This window comes from Pectinophora gossypiella, chromosome 8 (genome assembly GCF_024362695.1).
Source record: "Pectinophora gossypiella chromosome 8, ilPecGoss1.1, whole genome shotgun sequence".
Lineage (NCBI taxonomy): Eukaryota > Metazoa > Arthropoda > Insecta > Lepidoptera > Gelechiidae > Pectinophora > Pectinophora gossypiella.
Window position 1 is genome coordinate 17116002 of NC_065411.1, and position 19669 is coordinate 17135670.

At 37.3% G+C, this 19669-nt stretch overlaps 1 protein-coding gene across 1 annotated transcript in view; it reads left to right on the top strand.

Moving 5' to 3' along the window:
• The window catches only part of LOC126369165 (uncharacterized), a 45658-nt gene extending 28155 nt beyond the window's left edge, over nucleotides 1-17503 (top strand). The window contains exons 4-22 of the mRNA XM_050013460.1: nucleotides 3563-3726; nucleotides 4148-4285; nucleotides 4572-4774; nucleotides 4870-5005; nucleotides 5219-5311; nucleotides 5397-5618; nucleotides 5865-5965; nucleotides 6107-6275; nucleotides 6481-6644; nucleotides 10395-10600; nucleotides 11793-11956; nucleotides 12070-12207; nucleotides 12425-12627; nucleotides 13154-13289; nucleotides 13380-13475; nucleotides 13994-14215; nucleotides 15010-15110; nucleotides 16343-16511; nucleotides 17053-17503. Coding sequence (XP_049869417.1) covers nucleotides 3563-3726; nucleotides 4148-4285; nucleotides 4572-4774; nucleotides 4870-5005; nucleotides 5219-5311; nucleotides 5397-5618; nucleotides 5865-5965; nucleotides 6107-6275; nucleotides 6481-6644; nucleotides 10395-10600; nucleotides 11793-11956; nucleotides 12070-12207; nucleotides 12425-12627; nucleotides 13154-13289; nucleotides 13380-13475; nucleotides 13994-14215; nucleotides 15010-15110; nucleotides 16343-16511; nucleotides 17053-17219 — 2992 coding nt within the window. The 3' untranslated portion in view covers nucleotides 17220-17503. The remainder of the gene's footprint in view (nucleotides 1-3562; nucleotides 3727-4147; nucleotides 4286-4571; nucleotides 4775-4869; nucleotides 5006-5218; nucleotides 5312-5396; nucleotides 5619-5864; nucleotides 5966-6106; nucleotides 6276-6480; nucleotides 6645-10394; nucleotides 10601-11792; nucleotides 11957-12069; nucleotides 12208-12424; nucleotides 12628-13153; nucleotides 13290-13379; nucleotides 13476-13993; nucleotides 14216-15009; nucleotides 15111-16342; nucleotides 16512-17052) is intronic.
• Nucleotides 17504-19669: the final 2166 nt, after the last annotated feature.

The window sequence follows — 19669 nt, forward strand, 5'->3', positions numbered from 1 at the left end:
AAAGTAGAAAATAAAACTATAAAAACTGGCCTCCTCCGCCTGCTTCGCCTCAGTATCATATTTCACCCTTGACACAAACGTCTCAATGAACAGAACCAACGTTCTTGAAAATAGCAATCCCCACAGCTAGCCTGGGCATGCTAATAGCCTCCTGCACATCCACAGCAAAAATCTCGTCAACAGTAGGTACCTTCATTATTTAGATCGCCCTCTAAACATCTATGGGACTTATTCCACCTATGAAACCCGTAGATATTCAGAAGATGGTGTTAAAATTGAAAGTACTGCCAAAAAGCTTTTAGCTTAGGATCATATTTACATACTATGGATGTGGAAACCAACCGTAAAGGATTATTTTTCGAGAAAGGCCACTGCAGGCTGAAAAGTCCATAATACAGCATCAGCATTCTGTCTCTGTCTTGAACAACCCTTGCAATCACAAGAAATGGCTTTGAATTGTGACAATTATTATACCTCACAAAAGAAAAATATAATTCTTGGCTATGATGAGATCAATCAACTCGTCCTCACTTGTGACTGCAGAATACACAAAGCTCTGGAACCAGGGTACACCCTCATGGCAACTGATACAGTTCCCGGTTGCACAGCGAACTCTTGAATTCTCGAGAGTAAAAGTGATTGACGATCTGACAGAGTATCACAAAAATCGACAACACAGACCATCAGTCCATAAAACCTGAATCCGTTTCGCGACAAACCACAAAAACCGCTTCCAAGGGGGTATAATATACATAGAACCCTTGAAGAAGCCGAACCCAGCAAAGGTTCAACAAATGTTTTACAAAAAATCGCATTCGGCGAACGAGAATCATCTAGGAACAAAAGCAATAAACAAAATAACCCTGTGCTCATGAACTATTTACGATTTTGATGCTGCAATTGATGACCAAAACTAAAAATAATATTAATAGCGATGATGTTATCGCTTGCTCAGTTATGAAAACCCAGGGTTACATCCATTGCAATTCTTTATTCAACAAGAAAAGTCACAAGACCTTATCATCCTCATCACATTTGAGTATGCTTTCTCACAACAAACAGTTTTCCAGCCTGGTATTGTATCCTCCCATTGATGGTTCTTGCAAAACTCAATCCTTTGACCAACGGTTCCAGGTAGTATCACTGTTCTAAAGAAGTTTCCCATTCTTATTAAAACCAAAAAATATTTCCCCTTTATGCCTGGTTCAAAGCATTTTGGGTCCTCGACTTCTCTCTCAGATTCAGGAAGTGTTTCCTCCCTGGGCGCCGGGTTTGCAAGTACAAAGAATGTCGGGAATCGCTAGGATTGCCTTCGTCGTAGTCACGCCTATCTATTGTAACTTTTAGTTAGAGGAGTTAGGCGTGACCCACATGCAAAAAAATCAAGTTAGCAGACTTTGTCAACCTCTATATCTCAAAAAGTATCAATAAATTTTAAAATGTTTTTACTGAACTATGTAAAGCATAGGATATAAACCCCTTTTGCACTGGTTATTCGTAACTCGACTATTTTAAGATAGCAGACTTGTGCGTGACACGGCAGAGCTGTTGTCTCCATTACATCGAAAATTTTCGATAATTTGTCATTATTGTTTTTTTTATTGAAATTTGGGTTCTATGCAGCTAAAAGCACAATATGGAATTGAAAATAATTAAAAACAAAACTCAAAATTTCATGAATTTTGCGACGGAAAATTCCACTAGATATTAACTCAGAATCATGGTCTGAATCATCCCTTTCAGTATTCGTTACGATGTCACTAACACCCGGTATAATGTGTCTTTGTCGTCAAGAACTACAATTTTACTGTGCTACTAACGTGTAACGTCATTTTAAAAATTGATATTTTTCAGTGTTAATCCGTTGTCGGACTATGTAATTTTGATCATACCCGTTATAAACGTGTTTTAGAGCCTCACATAACGAAGCAACATTTTTTTTTTTACATAACAACGTGTTTTTGTTTGTTTGGACCACCAGTTAACACAATACGCAGTGAGTTCATTTTGGTTCTTACTATTTTTTGTGATTTTTGATAATCATTCATCATCTGTCCCACTGCCAAATGAATCAAATTTTATTTAACAATGCGTTGACAATGGTGTTGACTCCAGCTGACACTAGCTCCTATTTTTAAGTTATACCTGGCATTCTTTTCTCCGCCGAAAAGGCAAGGGACAGATGATGACAGCTGTTAATTTTGAAAAGAATGAGTGAATGAAACAATAACCCGGACGACTCAAATAGGCATCTTACATAAAATAATATTCGTCTTCTAGAATGGACACCAATGTTTACCGTGCTATCACTTTACTTATTTTTTCTACTCCTCTACTTTAATCTGGCATTTAAATAACCAAAAAGTCTAATATAAGTACATACATAATTAAACTCTTTGAAAAAGTGTACGCTCTATGGCCTATAAAAGCATTGTTTACAAAGTGTAACTGTACTATAATGTCGCCAAAAAAGCATTGTTGTTGTTTTTTTTTTTTGACCTGGAAACTGGCACCTTTACTTTGTTTGGTGCCATAGATATACTATAAAAAAAAAGTATACATTTGCCGCCATTTTCCCGCGCGTTGGAAAATAATTTATATAAATAAAATTTTACTTTGTATAATTTTTGTTTCATTTAAAATTATGTCGTCGTAGAAAAAGTATTGTATGCAACGTTGTATAACTAGGTCAAAAAATGCTCGTGGCGTCTCTTATTGCGATGTTCGCCAAGGCTCACATCGCAACTCACGCCACTCGCATTTTTTGACCCTTCTTATACAACTGTTGCATAAAATACTATAATAAAATACGAACACAATTATGGCAGAACCATAATTTACCAGAAAATATAATACTGGAATTTTTTAGATCTGATAAACTACAACAAAGTAACTATCTGTGGTCCATTGTACAATAGATAGTCATTTTGGAGTGATCATAATCCCTTAGTAACCGATGATTTACGACTTTTTATGGATGATAAGCGGAATATTTTAAAATAAAATCAAAATGTGGATATAATTATTAAACCTGCTTGGTTACAAGCCTGAAAATATATTGCTTTTTATCATTGATGCTAAATTGCTGTTCATTTGCTGGAGTGGCATTAGTGACAGTTTAAACCAAAATAATAATAGAAAGATGATTTACCTTTCTATGCCCCTGTTAACCCAGATGTATCTTCCAGGCCATGTTGTTTCTGATATGGGGAGCGGTGTTGCTGGTGGCAGTGTTACTCTACTTCCGTCAAACGTACGCGCATTTTGAGAAGCAAGGAGTCAAGAACGAGCCCGTGGTACCTTTTCTCGGATCCATGTTTAAAACCATAACTCGACAAGAACACATGGCTGAAACCATCGAAAAATGCTATTTCGCATATCCAAAAGAGAGGTAAAGATTACTGTATTACCAGAGGTCATTCTGAAATCGAAAGGGACCTCACTTGATCAGACGCATAATCTTGTGTCCGAAACTACAATAAGTACCTAACTCAAGAAGAATAAAACTCATAGAAACAGTGATATTTTGGTAGCGACTATTACATACTCTGTTGTTGTACAGATTTGTTGGCAGATTCGAGTTCACCAAGCCATTATTGATGATTCGAGACCTGGAGCTGATCAAGAAAATAACCATCAAGGACTTCGAGCACTTTCTCGACCATCGCGTCTTCATTGATGAGAATAAAGACCCGCTGTTTGGAAGGAATCTTCTTTCTTTGAGAGGTACTAAATAAAAATAAATAGGTAAGTAACAAAATAAAATCTAATAAACAAAACAAATTCTTCCTTTCTAAATAAGATATCTTGCAATAGTAATTTAAACGCTACATCTGCTCTATGAGAATCTTTAACCGCGCCTTCTCCGATGTTTGTTCGTCGATGAAGCTTGTCAGGATGATCGTACCCATATCACACTACAGTGTTACTGGCATTTCTAGCATTATTTACAGTTATACCTTCATCAACCAACTACATTTTTAATAACAATGACATCATGTTCCATAGTTTATCATTACTTTTGGTCTGATTTGATCGGAATTAATTCACTGGATACTGCGGAGGTCCGTGTTGCTCTAAGCACTATACACATTTATTTATTACATTAAGAAAGATAGAGAAATCATACTAAAATATTTCCCCTTAGGTCAAGAATGGAAGGACATGCGTTTGACCTTGAGTCCAGCGTTCACCAGCTCCAAGATGAAGTTGATGCTGCCCTTCATGATGGAAGTCGGAGACCAGATGGTGTTCAACCTTAAGAAGAATATCAAAGAAGGAAAAAGTAAGTAATGATTTTGTGGAACTTTTGAACTTTGTTTCAAACATAACATAAGCAGCCTATATAGCCTCCCTCAATCAACTGGAGGGCGTATGGAGCATACTCCACCACGCTGCTTTACTGCGGGTTGGTGAAGGTGTTTGTATGGCTAATTGCTGGATCCAGTAGCTTAACTTGCCCTCCAAAGCACGGAATGATCTTCCTTATTTGGACAGTCTCAGAAAGCGATTCAAATGTTTATTTTAATTCGAGTATCTGTTGGGTATTAATATTTTTGTCACCTTCCCAGCTCCATACCTCGACGTGGATGCAAAGGATCTGACCAGTCGTTTTGCTAACGATGTTATCGCCACATGTGCATTCGGTCTGAAAGTAGACTCTCACACGGAGCGGGACAATCAGTTTTACGCGCAGGGACTCAAAGCCTCTTCCTTCAAGTTTAAACAGCTGATATTGTTCTTTATGTCGTCTGCTTTCCCTAAACTTACGAAAGTGAGTATCCTAGTATACTATAACAGTCTTATGTTACAGGTATAACAAAATGAATGGCAATGATTAATTAATTTCCTCATGTGTGTTGACAATAGTTTTTCGACATGAAACTGTTCTCGGAGCAAACAAGCTACTTCTTTAAGAGCCTGGTGATGGACACGATGAAGGATCGTGAAGCTCGTAACATTCTGAGACCAGACTTGATCCATCTGCTCATGGAAGCTAAAAAAGGTGAGTCAAAAAGTCTAAATAGTGAATACAATAGAAAAACCCATGAAATACTATAGCAATAATTCTAACGACGATGAGAAAACACCACAGGACCTGTCAATGTTTCAAGTAAAGTATCGAACCCTGTCCAAAGGGGATAACGCTAGGAAGATGATGGGTAATGATGTCGATAATAAGAAGAGAAAAAATATTAAAATACAATTTGTTAAACAGGAAAAATCTCCCACGAAGACAAGACTGTTGACCGCGACGCAGGCTTCGCCACTGTTGAAGAATCTGATGTTGGCAAGAAAGACGTCAATAAATGTAAGGCATCTGTTTTTCAATATTATTATCTAAGTATCGTATAATCTGTTTTAGCTGCTCAAAAACTTTATTATTTTCTTTCCAGTGTGGTCCGATACAGACCTGGTGGCTCAAGCCATATTGTTCTTCATCGCTGGCTTTGAGACTGTTTCTTCTGCCTTAACCTTCCTTTTGTACGAACTAGCTATTAACCCTGATGTCCAAGATAAACTAGTGCAAGAAATCAAAGAATTTCACGCTAAAAATGGAGGAAAATTAGACTACAGCGATATTCAGCATATGACATACATGGACATGGTGGTTTCAGGTAAGAGGCACATTTCAAGAACTGTTAAAGATTGGTAATTTTATTTCCCTGTTACATACCTTTGGAGATTGAAATAAATCTCATGTCAAGATTTATGTTAGTTTTGTAACTTTTGTTAAAAGATGTTGATGATTCAAGTAATATGCATGATATATACTACTTACTACTACTACTTGTGCAGAATGTTTTGTATTTTATAATAAATTATCGCAGTCTACAATTTTGGGTCTAAACATATCGTTTCAGAACTTCTGAGGCTGTGGGCTCCTGGTATCGCACTGGACCGCATCTGTATCAAGGACTATAACCTGGGAAAACCTAATGACGAGGCTACACAAGATTACGTCGTAAGTTTTTTCTTTTTTTTTCATATCCATGTAATTGTATTGCTTATCAAAATAACTACTAACGTTTGATAGAGGCTGTCTGTCCGATGATATTATGTATCCATAGTTTTTACCAAGCTAATGATATACCTTTGTGTCCAGATTCGTAAAGGCGAAGGTATTCAGATCCCAGTATTCGCGATTCATCGTGACCCACAGTACTTCGCCAACCCTATGAAGTTTGATCCTGAGAGATTCTCAGAGGAAAATAAGCGCAATATCAAGCCGTTCACTTACATGCCTTTTGGACTTGGCCCCAGGAATTGCATCGGTAAGATTATTATAACAACTAAGTAGTCAGTATAAAGTACATTATTATTTTACAGAAAAAAACTACAAATATGATCAAAACTAGCTTTCAGTAGAAGATTAAAACTACAAAACATTTGAATCATAACGGTGACTGTACCCTAATTGATTGTATTGCAGGCACAAATTAAGTTTTAAATTGTACTTACTTTTATATTTTTTCTCAGGCTCACGATTCGCGTTGTGTGAAGTGAAGGTGATGGTATACCAGCTGCTTCTCAATATGGAGCTATCTCCAGGTCCCAAGACCCCCATCCCAGTGAAACTGTCCACAGACACCTTCAACCTCAAGATGCAGGGTGGACATTTGTTGAGGTTCAAAATTAGAGAATAAAAAATAAGCAAAAAAACTTTTTTAGGCGGACGAGATCATCGATGTATTTTCTATAAATGTGATGTTTGACGTTAATATCAATTAAATCTGCGGTCGTAATTTAATGTCATGCACTATCATGACATACGACTATATTCCCTATTGGCGTAGTCAGAGGAGCGTACATCGCAATATTTTATTCCTGTAATTTTCTTATTCACCGAAAAGGGAAGAGATGGACGATTGACATGCGACTGTTTTAATGCGACGAATAGGTGCCGAGACAAACCTCTGTGGTTTAACGGCATCATTCAAACTATGTATTTATATTAAGGATATAAAGAAAATAAATAAAAAAAAAAAAAAACATAAGTATGCTCTTGTCTGACGGGATTGTCAACTCACTCGCTATACTAAACCTTCCTAAACATAAAATTTTACAGTACACTAGTTTATGAATTCTACAACACTCGAACACTAATTTGAAAAATTGACATATTGTGTACTTTTAATTTTTAGGTATAACTTATAATAAAATTAGGTGGTTTCAGCCAGAATCAGTACTAATTAATTAACTATAAAAATGTAGTAAGTATAGACGGTATAACATTATTTAAATGTGAATTATATTTGTATATTTGTGCGCATGTGGTTTGAGTGAAGTTGCGTAAATACTATGTTATAATGAAATACTGCTTTTTATTTTCCCTAATTAACTACCACAAGATCTAACTATCAGTGGTTTTAGATTGATTCCATGATTATTACCTACTACAATACGCACAGCTGTCAAGACATTTTGTCCAATGATGATGACGATTATTATGTAGGTGATGGACTCATATCCTGTCACCATGTTGTTAACAACCTCCTTAGTCCAATGTTAGAGCTTTGAGCTCACAATCCGGAAGTCCTGGATTCGATTCTCAGTAGGGACACGTCTAACAAACAGTCACTTTGTGAAACTGTCCCTAGTTCGTCCTGGCAACCTGAATTCACTTGATTGTTCTAAAAATAACATGATTCCGTGCATACTATGTATGATGATGCACTACAATTGTTAACCACTTAAAAATGTAAGTACGTGATGACATCAGCAATTTATACTACTCGTGTCGTATACCTTATATAACTGCAACCACCATCGCCATTGATAGTACCGGAGAAAAAAAACTGTCTAGGAATAGAAAAGGACCAAAAATGTAACCCTTGAAACGCACGCACTTTTATTGTCTTTTAAACTGTCAATATTACATGTGGTAGGTTAGGCACCAAGAAATTCCACTCACTATGGTGCTGACCTACCACTTTCGTATTATTTTTTACCAGCATAGTTATTATAATTCCCAGCGCTAACGATGCTTTCAGTTTTATTTTCCGTAAAGTTTCTTTTATTGCGCATCCTAAAAAGTGCGTCAACGCTACAGTTACTTTAAGTAGCGCAACATATTGCAACATAATTACACTCAGTATCTATCTTAAAGCTTTCAGAAAATGTTTTAATATTTATTGAGTTTTACATTTTTTCAACAATATTTTTTTAATTATCAGGTGTTGTTTTTAGATATTTGGAAAGGTTACTCAACTAAATGTAACTCTAGTGTACACGTATCAGTATATAAACTCCGCACGAGTACCATGTTGTGTTATTGCGAATCGTCTGTCAAAGACTAAAGCAATATAGTCCTTACTAGCATCATTGTAAACACAAATTAATTCAGTGCATCTTTGTCCACATCTGTGAGCGGTCGTGGTTGACATGCTAAAATAGTTTTTTTTAACATAATTACGTATTTTTGTTCTGCCTGCTGAGGAGTAATACGCAGTAAGTTTATTTTATTTATTTTTGTTGTGTCCTTGAAAACCAGTTTTGTGTGTGATATTAATATCCTAATAAAATTCTAAAACATACATTCATAAATAATTTTATATTATTATTACGTTAAAATTACACATAACATAATCACACGACTCTATCAATTTGGGTAGTCACAGGTACATCTATCGCAAGATGAACTAGTTACCCAAACCTCACCGTATTTTCTATTGCAATTTTACACAACTCTTAATTCAACAAAGATTCTCAGTAAACAAAGATATTCAAATGTAAACAAAATATCTCAATGACGTCTGCATGTTTTTCTGCAGCTTTTTGTACGTTTATAATCTTTATTAAGATAGAGGTCAACAGAAGATAACTTGTAGCCAGACTTTGTTAAATTAGTTTTACAGTTCTACCCACCTCGACAATTGTCATAATCGGTTACGAGCTTAAGTGCGCCTTAAAATTAGTCGCGTTGTTATAGCGCTGCTTCCGCGCAACAGTCGAGCTGTAAAATAAATCCATACAAATTGTGACTACATTTATCTTGTAGCGCCACCGCAACTGATTTCCAAGCGCTCGTGTCCACATAAATGTAAAAATATTATTCACCAATAAGTTAAAACTGGCGTAAAATCAAAACAGGAAACCAGTCATATAAATGTGTGTAATGGCTTCAACCATACATCAATACGCTCATCTAACACAAAAGGTATAGCAAAGCCAGACACATGATACTATTGTTCAAATTGTACCATGTCATACTTTGACGTACCATTATGTATGATATTTACTTGTTGCATAGTAAATATTATATATATCAATCAATATAGCTTTGCTTACTATGTATAAATGATTATGTGTAAATTGATCAATAAAATAATAACAAATGATTTCCAATACCTATTTATTTACTTTTTTATTTTAAGACATCATTTTTATTTTAAGACTTGGTAACGTTTATCTTACATTTTATTTTCTTTATGTTATAATGTAGATAACAATATTGGACTAATTCAGAATATAACGACCCAATATTAATCCTTGAGAAACACGTACTTTGACGACAGATCTCAGTTGAGTCCATTTAGCTGGCCTTTTGAATACATTTTGTTTTATTATTTTATTTTTTTTTACTCGAGTTTTATGATTTAAAAAAAATGTCTTATATTTTTTCTTAATTTTTAAGTCGAGTTTAATGATTTTAAAAAAATGACATATATTTCTAAATAGGTTATAATTATCCAGAGATTTTAAAATCCGCTCTAAGAAAGTTTTAATTCTAAAAATCTTACTCTGTTAGTTTTTTCTTACATGCAAACATAATCTCATTATCTTTAATGGGGTGGGCTGTACCAAAAAAAATTAAAAAAGAACAAAAAAGTCATACGATGGATATTAAGGTATGAGTTGTATGGAGTCAGGTGATGAGTCCATTGTCCGTATTATGGTCCAACATGTTAATTGGGACGCAATCCATCTGTTTTAACGACGTATCTACCCTAAATGCGATCTACATAAAAAAATACTTCCAACACAAGTTTTTTCTAAGAAAAGCTGTGCTAATCCAGTTGGTAGAACGCTTGTCTCTCACTTTGAGGTCGCAGGTTCGAATCCAGCACAGGCTAAATCAATGTGTCGAATTTGTTTTTGAATTCATGTTTGGATCATAAATGAGTATCACGTACTCAGTGGTAAAGGAAAACATCGTGAAGAAACCCACATTCCCGAGAAATGCATTTTCGCAGGTATGGGACCTAACCTGTATCGGGCTAGTTTTCCCTCCGCGGCGCGGGTTGGAAGGTCAGACAGGCAGTCGCTTCTGTAAAATCTAAGACCTGTCAAATTACCAGGTTAGGTAAGCAAACCCTGTGAAAAATGGGATAATGGTAGAAAGATAACATAAGTTTCTTTTAAGTCACTATTAACCCCACCTCGTCATCCAGGCCATGCTGCTGTTCCTGATATGGGGTGCGGTGCTGCTAGGAGCGCTGATGCTCTACTTCCGCCAAGTGTACTCACACTTCAAGAAGCGAGGAGTGAAGACTGAACCAGTGGTGCCCTTCTTCGGGAACATGTTAAGAATCATAATGCGCAAGGAACATATGGCCGTTAGCCTCAATACATGCTATAAATCATTTTCAGAAGAAAGGTAAAATATATTAGCTTTAGCAAAGCGGTATGTGAATTCATGAGTGCAAAATCAACGATGTCAAGATACTTAGGATTGTTAGCACGACTGATGCATTTTTTCATAGATACATACATACATAAACTCACGCCGATTTCCCACCGGGGTAAGCAGAGACTATAGAATTCCATTTGCTTCGATCCTGACACACTTCTCTTGCTTCCTCCACATTCATCAATCGCTTCATACACGCACGCCGGTTCAGAGTAGATCGTATTGAACCTTTTTTTAAGGACATCTCCAATTTGATCATCGTAAGTCCTTCTCGGTCTTCCTCTGCCAGCCCTACCATCAACTTTCGCTTTATATACCGCTTTTGCAATTCTATTATCCTTCATCCGCTCAACGTGTCTAAACCAACCTAACATTCCCTTCTCAATCCTAGTCACTATATCGTCTTTTACACCACATCTCTGTCTTATCACACTGTTTCTCACTCTATCACTTAACTTCACACCGCAGATGCTACGCAAAGACCTCATTTCTACGGCATCGATCCTACTTTCATGCTTCTTCTGCCTTACCCAACATACGTTTTTCATAGATCGTTTCTATTAAACGTCGATAATCAACCTGACCAACTCTGCTATCAGGGTTATTATTAAACAGCTAGACGCCCTTTATATGGCTCATGTTTTGACTAATTACCTACTTAATTACTTACTTTAATAGTAACAGTCTATTAGACATTAAAATAATCATGTGTGAAAATTGTTTACTAACAGAATATAGAACATTGGGTTATATCTGGATACTATTACTTACGATTTACAACATAATTGTAAGATTATTCAAGTGGGGTACAGTGTGATACATCATCATCATCAGCCCATTAACGTCCCCACTGCTGGGGCACGGGCCTTCCCTATGGATGGATAGGGAGATCGGGCCTTAAACCATCACGCGGGCCCAGTGCGGATTGGTGGTTATTAACGACTGCTAATGCAGCCGGGACCAACGGCTTAACGTGCCTTCCGAAGCACGGAGGAGCTCGAGATGAAAACTTTTTTTTTGTGGTCACCCATCCTATGACCGGCCTTTGCGAAAGTTGCTTTACTTCAACAATCGCAGGCCGAGCGCGTTAACCGCTGTGCCACCGAGATCCTCAGTGTGATACAAATGGGACTTATTATAAAGATCTGTTGTTATGCAGGTTTGTAGGCAGATTCGAGTTCACGAAGCCGCTGGTCATAGTACGAGACTTGGAGCTGATAAAGAAAATAACCATTAAAGACTTCGAACACTTTCTGGATCACCGCGTCTTCATCGATGAGCATAAAGACCCGCTTTTTGGAAGGAATCTTTTCTCATTGAAAGGTATTTAAAAAATTGAGAATTTATAGCAATCAATATGGAATCACTCTAAAATCAAATCTTTTATATTGTTATAGATTTTTAATAGCCCGAATTTAAGAATTGTTACTCCTCAGGGCAAGAATGGAAGGACATGCGATCGACTTTGAGTCCAGCGTTCACCAGCTCCAAAATGAAGCTGATGCTGCCTTTCATGATGGAAGTCGGCGACCACATGGTGCTCAACCTTAAGAAGAATATCAAAGAAAGTAATAGTAAGTAGTATTCCTTCTTTAAAACTGCGCATTATGAACTAGCAATTTATTATTAAGTACATAATGGAGACTCTTGTTCATTTTTATCAAATCCTTTAATTATTAATTTAATATGTAGATGTTCAAAGAAACTCTGTAAATATTTACTTAGAGACATTGTCGCTTTGATAATGTGTGACAAGATTGTATGCCTAATATATTTTCTTAATTTACCCAGCTGCATATCTGGACTTGGATGCAAAAGACTTGACCACTCGCTTCGCCAATGACGTCATCGCCACATGTGCGTTTGGTCTCAAGGTGGACTCCCAAGCCGACCGGGACAATCAGTTCTATGCGCAGGGCCTCATCGCATCTACTTTCAAGTTCAAACAGCTGCTCTTGTTCTTCTTGTCTTCTGCGTTTCCAAGTGTTGCAAAAGTAAGCCCCTGCATCATTTTTAAGAATAATACCATTAATACTTTTTCATATTAAATTGCTTCCTCGGAAACAACAAGGCGTTACCGCAAAGCAAAATATCATGTTACCGCTATTCAAAGGACTGTGAAGGTTAATGAATAAAGTACTTATCAAATCAGGAAATCGGTCCACAAGTACCAAGAAAAGATTCTATAATAAACCAGAATCTAGTACTTAAAAGATATGACGTTGTTGATATCATTTGGCCTATTCCGTACGTTTAATGGGAGTTAAGGCCATAGATAGGTCAAATCCTCATAATTGGCGCAACGACTAGCTTTTTTTTTTTTCGTAGCAGAACATAGTACAACACAATAAAAAACAAAACCTAATTCACGTCAGAAAAATTACTTAAGCAAAAAATTGTATTCATTCAAACTCTGTATCTTATGGTTTATGCCTTGCGGATCTACCCACACAAAAATAAATTACGAGCATTAGTTAATTCTGCGTATTTAATTGACTAATATGTTCTCTTTGTCAATAGCGACTAAACATAAAGCTATTCTCGGAACAAACAACAAATTTCTTCATATCTTTGGTGATGCAGACGATGCAAGATAGGGAAGCACATAACATACTGAGACCAGACATGATCCATCTGCTTATGGAAGCTAAAAAAGGTGAGTTATGGAGCCTAGACTAGATGACCCGACTGTTGAAAATAAAAATGAAGTAATTCAAATAACAGTAAACATATTGTTGGTTAACAGGCAAGCTAGCACACGAAGATAAAACAGCTGCAGATCCTGATGCAGGCTTCGCTACAGTCGAAGAATCTGCTGTTGGCAAGAAGGATATCAATAGAGGTAATTTTATGTGTAACGGATAAATTTATTTTTTATTAACAACTTTTCCTTTGTTAATATACTTAATATTCTCAAGATTTGTTATCAATAAGCACTTAATTGTTGATATTGATAAAGTTCACGCATAAACAAAATGTTTCCCCTTCTTATCAAACAAAGATACTCATTATGTTATCATTTTGATAACATTCACTGTTCAAATAATTGAAGTGAGTTGCAAAAATGATTTATTTACTCTCAATGTTATGGCATGTACTTTACCTGTGTGAATATTTACGATTATTTTGATTAATATCAAAGGATTTTTATTGTGTTTTGACGCTTTGTTTATCAATAAACAATATTATCTACGTTGATAACAATAATTTAAATGATATTGTGAAATTCTGTATCCATGCCTAAACTTTGAATGCCTGAGAGATACAAGACTAAACATAATTTTGAAATTATATTTCAAATGTCAAACAGAATGTCTATTTACCAAACCTCTGACTTTAATTTCATCATTTTCTTTTCAGTGTGGTCTGATACAGACCTAGTGGCTCAAGCCATCTTGTTCTTTATCGCTGGTTTCGAGACTGTGTCGTCTACTATAACCTTCCTTCTGTTCGAGCTGGCTGTTAACCCTGATGTCCAAGATAAACTGGTACAAGAAATCAAAGAGTTCCACGCCAAGAACGGAGGAAAATTCGACTATAACGACATTCAGCGTATGACGTATATGGATATGGTAGTTTCAGGTAAAATAATTTGACAGAAGTGTACACTTTAAAACCTCAACATGATTCTCTCTCATTCTTCATATATTTTATTGATACAGTCTTACACTTTTATAACTATACCTAGATCGGAATATCTTCTCATCCAAAATACCTCAGTGTCTCAAGACGAAAGTCTTTGACCAGTGCGTGTTGCCAGTGATGACCTACGGCAGTGAGACGTGGCCGCTTACTATGGGTCTCGTGAGGAGGCTCGGTGTCGCTCAGCGGGCAATGGAGAGAGCTATGCTTGGTATTTCCCTGCTTGATCGAATCAGAAATGAGGAGATCCGCAGGAGAACTAAAGTCACCGAAATAGCTCGGAGAATTGCAAAGCTGAAGTGGCAGTGGGCAGGACACATGGCGAGGAGAACCGATGGCCGCTGGGGCGGAAGGGTTCTGGAGTGGCGGCCGCGTGTCGGGCGACGCTCAGTGGGTAGGCCCGCTACTAGGTGGACCGACGATCTGGTGAAGGTCGCGGGAAGCCGCTGGATGCGGGCAGCGCAGGGCCGATCGTCGTGGAGATCCTTGGGGGAGGCCTATGCCCAGCAGTGGGCGTCGTACGGCTGATGATGATGATGACCTATATCGTTATTCAAATGTGTGTTTGATTTCATGGACATTGATGGTCGTTGCATGTCTTTTTCTGCCAATCCATTTATTACTATTATCCTTTTTACGACTTTTATAATGATTGAGCTATCATTCTTAATTTAATTCAGCCCTTATGTGTAACATCTGTCAATCCACAATACTGACAAGATATTGTATTCCAGAACTTCTCAGACTTTGGTCTCCCGGCATTGCCCTAGACCGACTATGCATCAAGGACTACAACCTGGGTAAACCTAATGACAAGGCAGCAGAAGATTTCATTGTAAGTTGTCATACATTTTCACAATAAAAATTACTGATTGAAGTAACAAAAACCATTACAGAAGAAAATAAGACGTTAATAAAACACATAATTGATTAAAATAATTAATGAGACACAATTTGACATATTATGTCAACTTGTGTCTCTTCTCACTTCAGTAGGGATACGGGCTTGAGTTGATGTACTCGTATGTAAATCAATTATTACGGGATACGATTTAACATTTATGTGTACCACAGCATAAGACTACTGACTAGCAACTACAAGCAGCAAGTATCTACTGACAGTCGATGTGTAAATTGCTACTTTTTAAATTTTTCTGTTATAATATAGCTCAGAACAGAAATAGTGTATCAATTAGATCTATGCTGTGTTTTGTAATTTTAATGGAATAATTTGAAGTCGCGCTACTAACGTGACTTATGCCGAAACAAAAACATCAGGACAAACCTATTTTTACCTGACTGAGACAAAGCAAAAGAGATTATACAATTATGTTTGACCGCCATATATGTATGTGTATATGTTTGTATATGTTTATGCACGTTTGTTCCAACATCTAAACCACTATGACAATTGAGGTGTCACTAGAAGCGCCTTAATTGGTGGTTATAGGCTAAGTGAGGTCACGCTAAATTCAACGTAGCGACCTCTAGAGGTCATAGTTTTTTACAATAATATCCTGCTGCATATCAAATACATACATAAACATACATAAACTGCCTATATACGTCCCACTGCCACGCCTCCCCTCAATCAACCGGAGGGGGTATGGAGCATACTCCACCACGCTGCTCCACTGCGGGTTGGTGGAGGTGTTTTTACGGCTAATAGCCGGGACCAACGGCTTAACGTGCCCTCCGAAGCACGGAATCATCTTACTTTTTCAGACAATCAGGTGATTCAAGCCTGAAAAGTCCTTACCAAACAAAGGACAGTCTCACAAAGTGATTTCGACAATGTCCCCATCGGGAATCGAACCCGGACCTCCAGATCGTGAGCCTAACGCTCTAACCACTAGACCACGGAGGCTGTTCATATAAAAGCATATCATGCATATCAAATAAAAGGGCTTAATTAATTGCTCAATTTTTTATATATTACTAGCTTTTATCTGCGGGTTTGCTTGTATTTACTCACCAATACGGTCAGAAATGTTCCGGATAGGTTTTATCTCCATCGTTTGAAAACGAATTAAAAAAATAAAAACTATAATATACCTTTCTGCCCAGATCCGCAAAGGTGAAGGTCTCCAGATCCCAATGTGGGCAATCCATCGCGACCCACAGTACTTCCCCAACCCTGAGAAATTTGACCCCGAAAGATTTTCAGAGGAAAACAAGCACAAAATCAAGCCATTCACTTACTTGCCATTTGGACTTGGCCCGAGAAATTGCATTGGTAAGAATATGAGGAACTTTAACCAATATGATATCACAGAGTACCTAATTACTAATTATATCCACAACGAATCAATAAAACAATTTCAAAATCTACCCAGAAATCAACTTAGAATTCACGTTGTGTCACTATCTGAATAAGCTTTTCAAGTTGATCTTGAATCTTGCATAGAACAAACTATTCATTAAACTCAAATACTATGTAAACATCAGCAGGTACTCTAAAAATGACAATTTGTATTAACAACTTGGTAATTGTCCCCAATAAAGACAACTGGAGGGCAATTGACAATGGCAGTGAAACGATTTAGGTTAGTGGTTTGACGGTCAAGATCAATTTAGTCAAGACCTGTTCTGCTAAAAATACTTTTTAACATCATCTTCCTAATACCTCATACGTCTACTGAGGCACTTCAAACTTTAACATACCGTGCTATGAAGAGCATTTTGTTGTAACTTTAAATCGTGTCTAAAAGTCCTGACTTGACTTGATTAAGAGATTGCATACAACACTTTGAATAGTTCTTTTTTATTACCTGCAGGCTCACGTTTCGCGCTGTGTGAAGTGAAAGTGATGATTTATCAGCTGCTGCTGCACATGGAAGTGGCTCCAGGACCCAAGACTCGTATTCCTCTGGAGCTGGAGACAGAGTCCTTCAACATCCGGATGAAAGGCGGACACTGGCTGAGATTTAAAATTAGAGAGTAACAAAAATAATCAGATGATATAGGAAATGTAAAGAAGTATTCAAAATATAAAATAAATAGATAAATCAAGTTTTTATTAAGTTTAAAAATACTTTTTTAGAAATTAAGTTATTTTCTTAAATAATTATTAAATTATATCAAAATATTAAATAGAATTGGTGAAGACGAAAAAATGTTGCTATTAAAGTAGAGCCAATGAATTCTGGTGTTTCTGTGATTCCTTTGTTATATAAATTATATTAATATATAACATTATGTTTAAGAATAAAGAAAGCATAACGACTATTTTCCTCTTTCCATTTTTCGCGATCCTGTGGGTACTCCGGCCAGTCCCTCCGGCAAGCGTCCAACTCGTCACGCCATCTCTTTGCCCAGCAGTGGGATCTTGTAGGCTAGATTAGATTAGATTATGACTATTTTGTGTTAATTACTTACAAGTACGCTATATTACAAAAAATATGTAAATCAAGTACCTATTAAAAATCAATAAATATTTAAATATTTTTTTGATCCAAGAAAGTGTGGATGGGTTGTGTGAAGAAGGATAATGTGTGTGAAAGGTGTGAGTGCTGAGATAATGACTGACAGAGATGGATGGAAAAGGAATACATGTTGTACCGACCGCACTTAGAGTGGGTAAGGGCAAAAGGATGTTTAAATATTCTTTCTCATACTATTTAACCACCCCATACCAATAATAATTATAACAATAAAATAAAAGAGTACGTCTTGAGGAAACGTACAATCGTACATATTTACATAACTCCACTTTAAATATAAATAATATCATTCATTACTTATCGTCCTCCGTACGGCGTCCGTGGGGCAGTGGTTGAGCGTTGGGCTCACGATCCGAGGGTCTACTCCGGGTTACTTACTGATGTAAGTAAGTAGTGAAGTAAGTAAGGGAGTAAGTGAGGAGCTTGGTGGCGCAGCGGTAAACGCGCTCGGTCTGCGATTGTTGAAGTTAAGCAACTTCCGCAAAGGTCATAGGATGGGTGACCACAAAAAAAAGTTTTCATCTCGAACTCCTCCGTGCTTCGGCAGGCACGTTAAGGCGTTGGTCCCGGCTGCATTAGCAGTCGTTAATAACCATCAATCCGCACTGGGCCCGCGTGATGGTTTAAGGCCTGATCTACCTATCCAACCATAGGGAAGGCTCGTACCCCAGCAGTGGGGACGTTAGCAGCGATGGTGATGGTGGATGTAAGTAAGTAGTCGTTACATGAGTCATTTTAAGGGCCTTTGATGGTTCAATAATAACCCTGAATCTCAATACTAGCCAGGGTTGATGAGGTTTGGATGAACTCACAACCCACACGATAGAAGAAGATTACTTATCGTCGATAAATTTTTAACTTAAAACTATGTATCTACCACATGAAGTAGATTGTTTTGCATAAACTAAGAACACAAAAGGACCTAACATTAAACCCATTATTGTATAAGTTATGTACTTACGCCGTAATTGTCATATATATTAGTCACAATACCGTAACCTTATAAATGTAAAATATTTTAATATAATATGTGATGTGGTCGTACTTTATAAATAAATAAATAAACCCTTAGGAAAACAAATAATAACTAGAGGACTCACAAGTACATTATTTAACAAAGAAAAAAGAGACTGACTAACAACTTGGGTGTAGTTTGCGAATCTACTACCTTCAGAGCCGATAGTGCCCGTGATCACAACTAGACCTTTTTTTGATGTGACTAATTTAGGTTGAATGTGTTAGACGGAAATTAAACTAAATACGATTTTGAAATCACTGTTTACTTTAATGAGGTTTTCCACTAGATTTGACAAGATTAATATAACAACAACTGAAAACGACCCGGTGAACACAAAAAACAAATTAACAAGAGAGAAAGAAATATGGCGACACCGGAAAAGGTAGTAGGTAGTGCCAACCAAAAATACATTTAATCATAGAGGCGGGCGGGCGCTCGGATTGGCCGTCCGCTGCGTGTTTGTAAATGTGCGTTATTTAAAAGTACAGGTGCCACATCCTCCCCCTTCAAGTCTCCAGACCGTCCCGGTCGCGACTTGGGTCTACCCTTCTTACGTGACACCACCGGCGCGGTATCACCCGAGTAAGGAGTGAGAAGACTGGTATGATATTTGCCTCGAAGAGAACCCTCAGCATCCTCCAACTCGTAGGTAGTAGCCGAAACCACTCTACGCACCCGAAAAGGTCCGATACGACGTGGGCTGAACTTCTTCGTGACTCCTTTTGCAGCATCGCTTAAAGCGTGATTAGTGACAAGGACACGATCACCCACCTGGAAACGAATACCCTCTCGACGACTCTGGTCGGCGGTTTCCTTGCGGAGGTCTTGTTGATGCTCTTGCCTAAAACGTACCTCTTTCAAAGTCTCTACAAATCTTCGCAAATATGGAGTGATTTGCGGGACGAAATTTTCCTTCTCTACAATGGAGCGGAT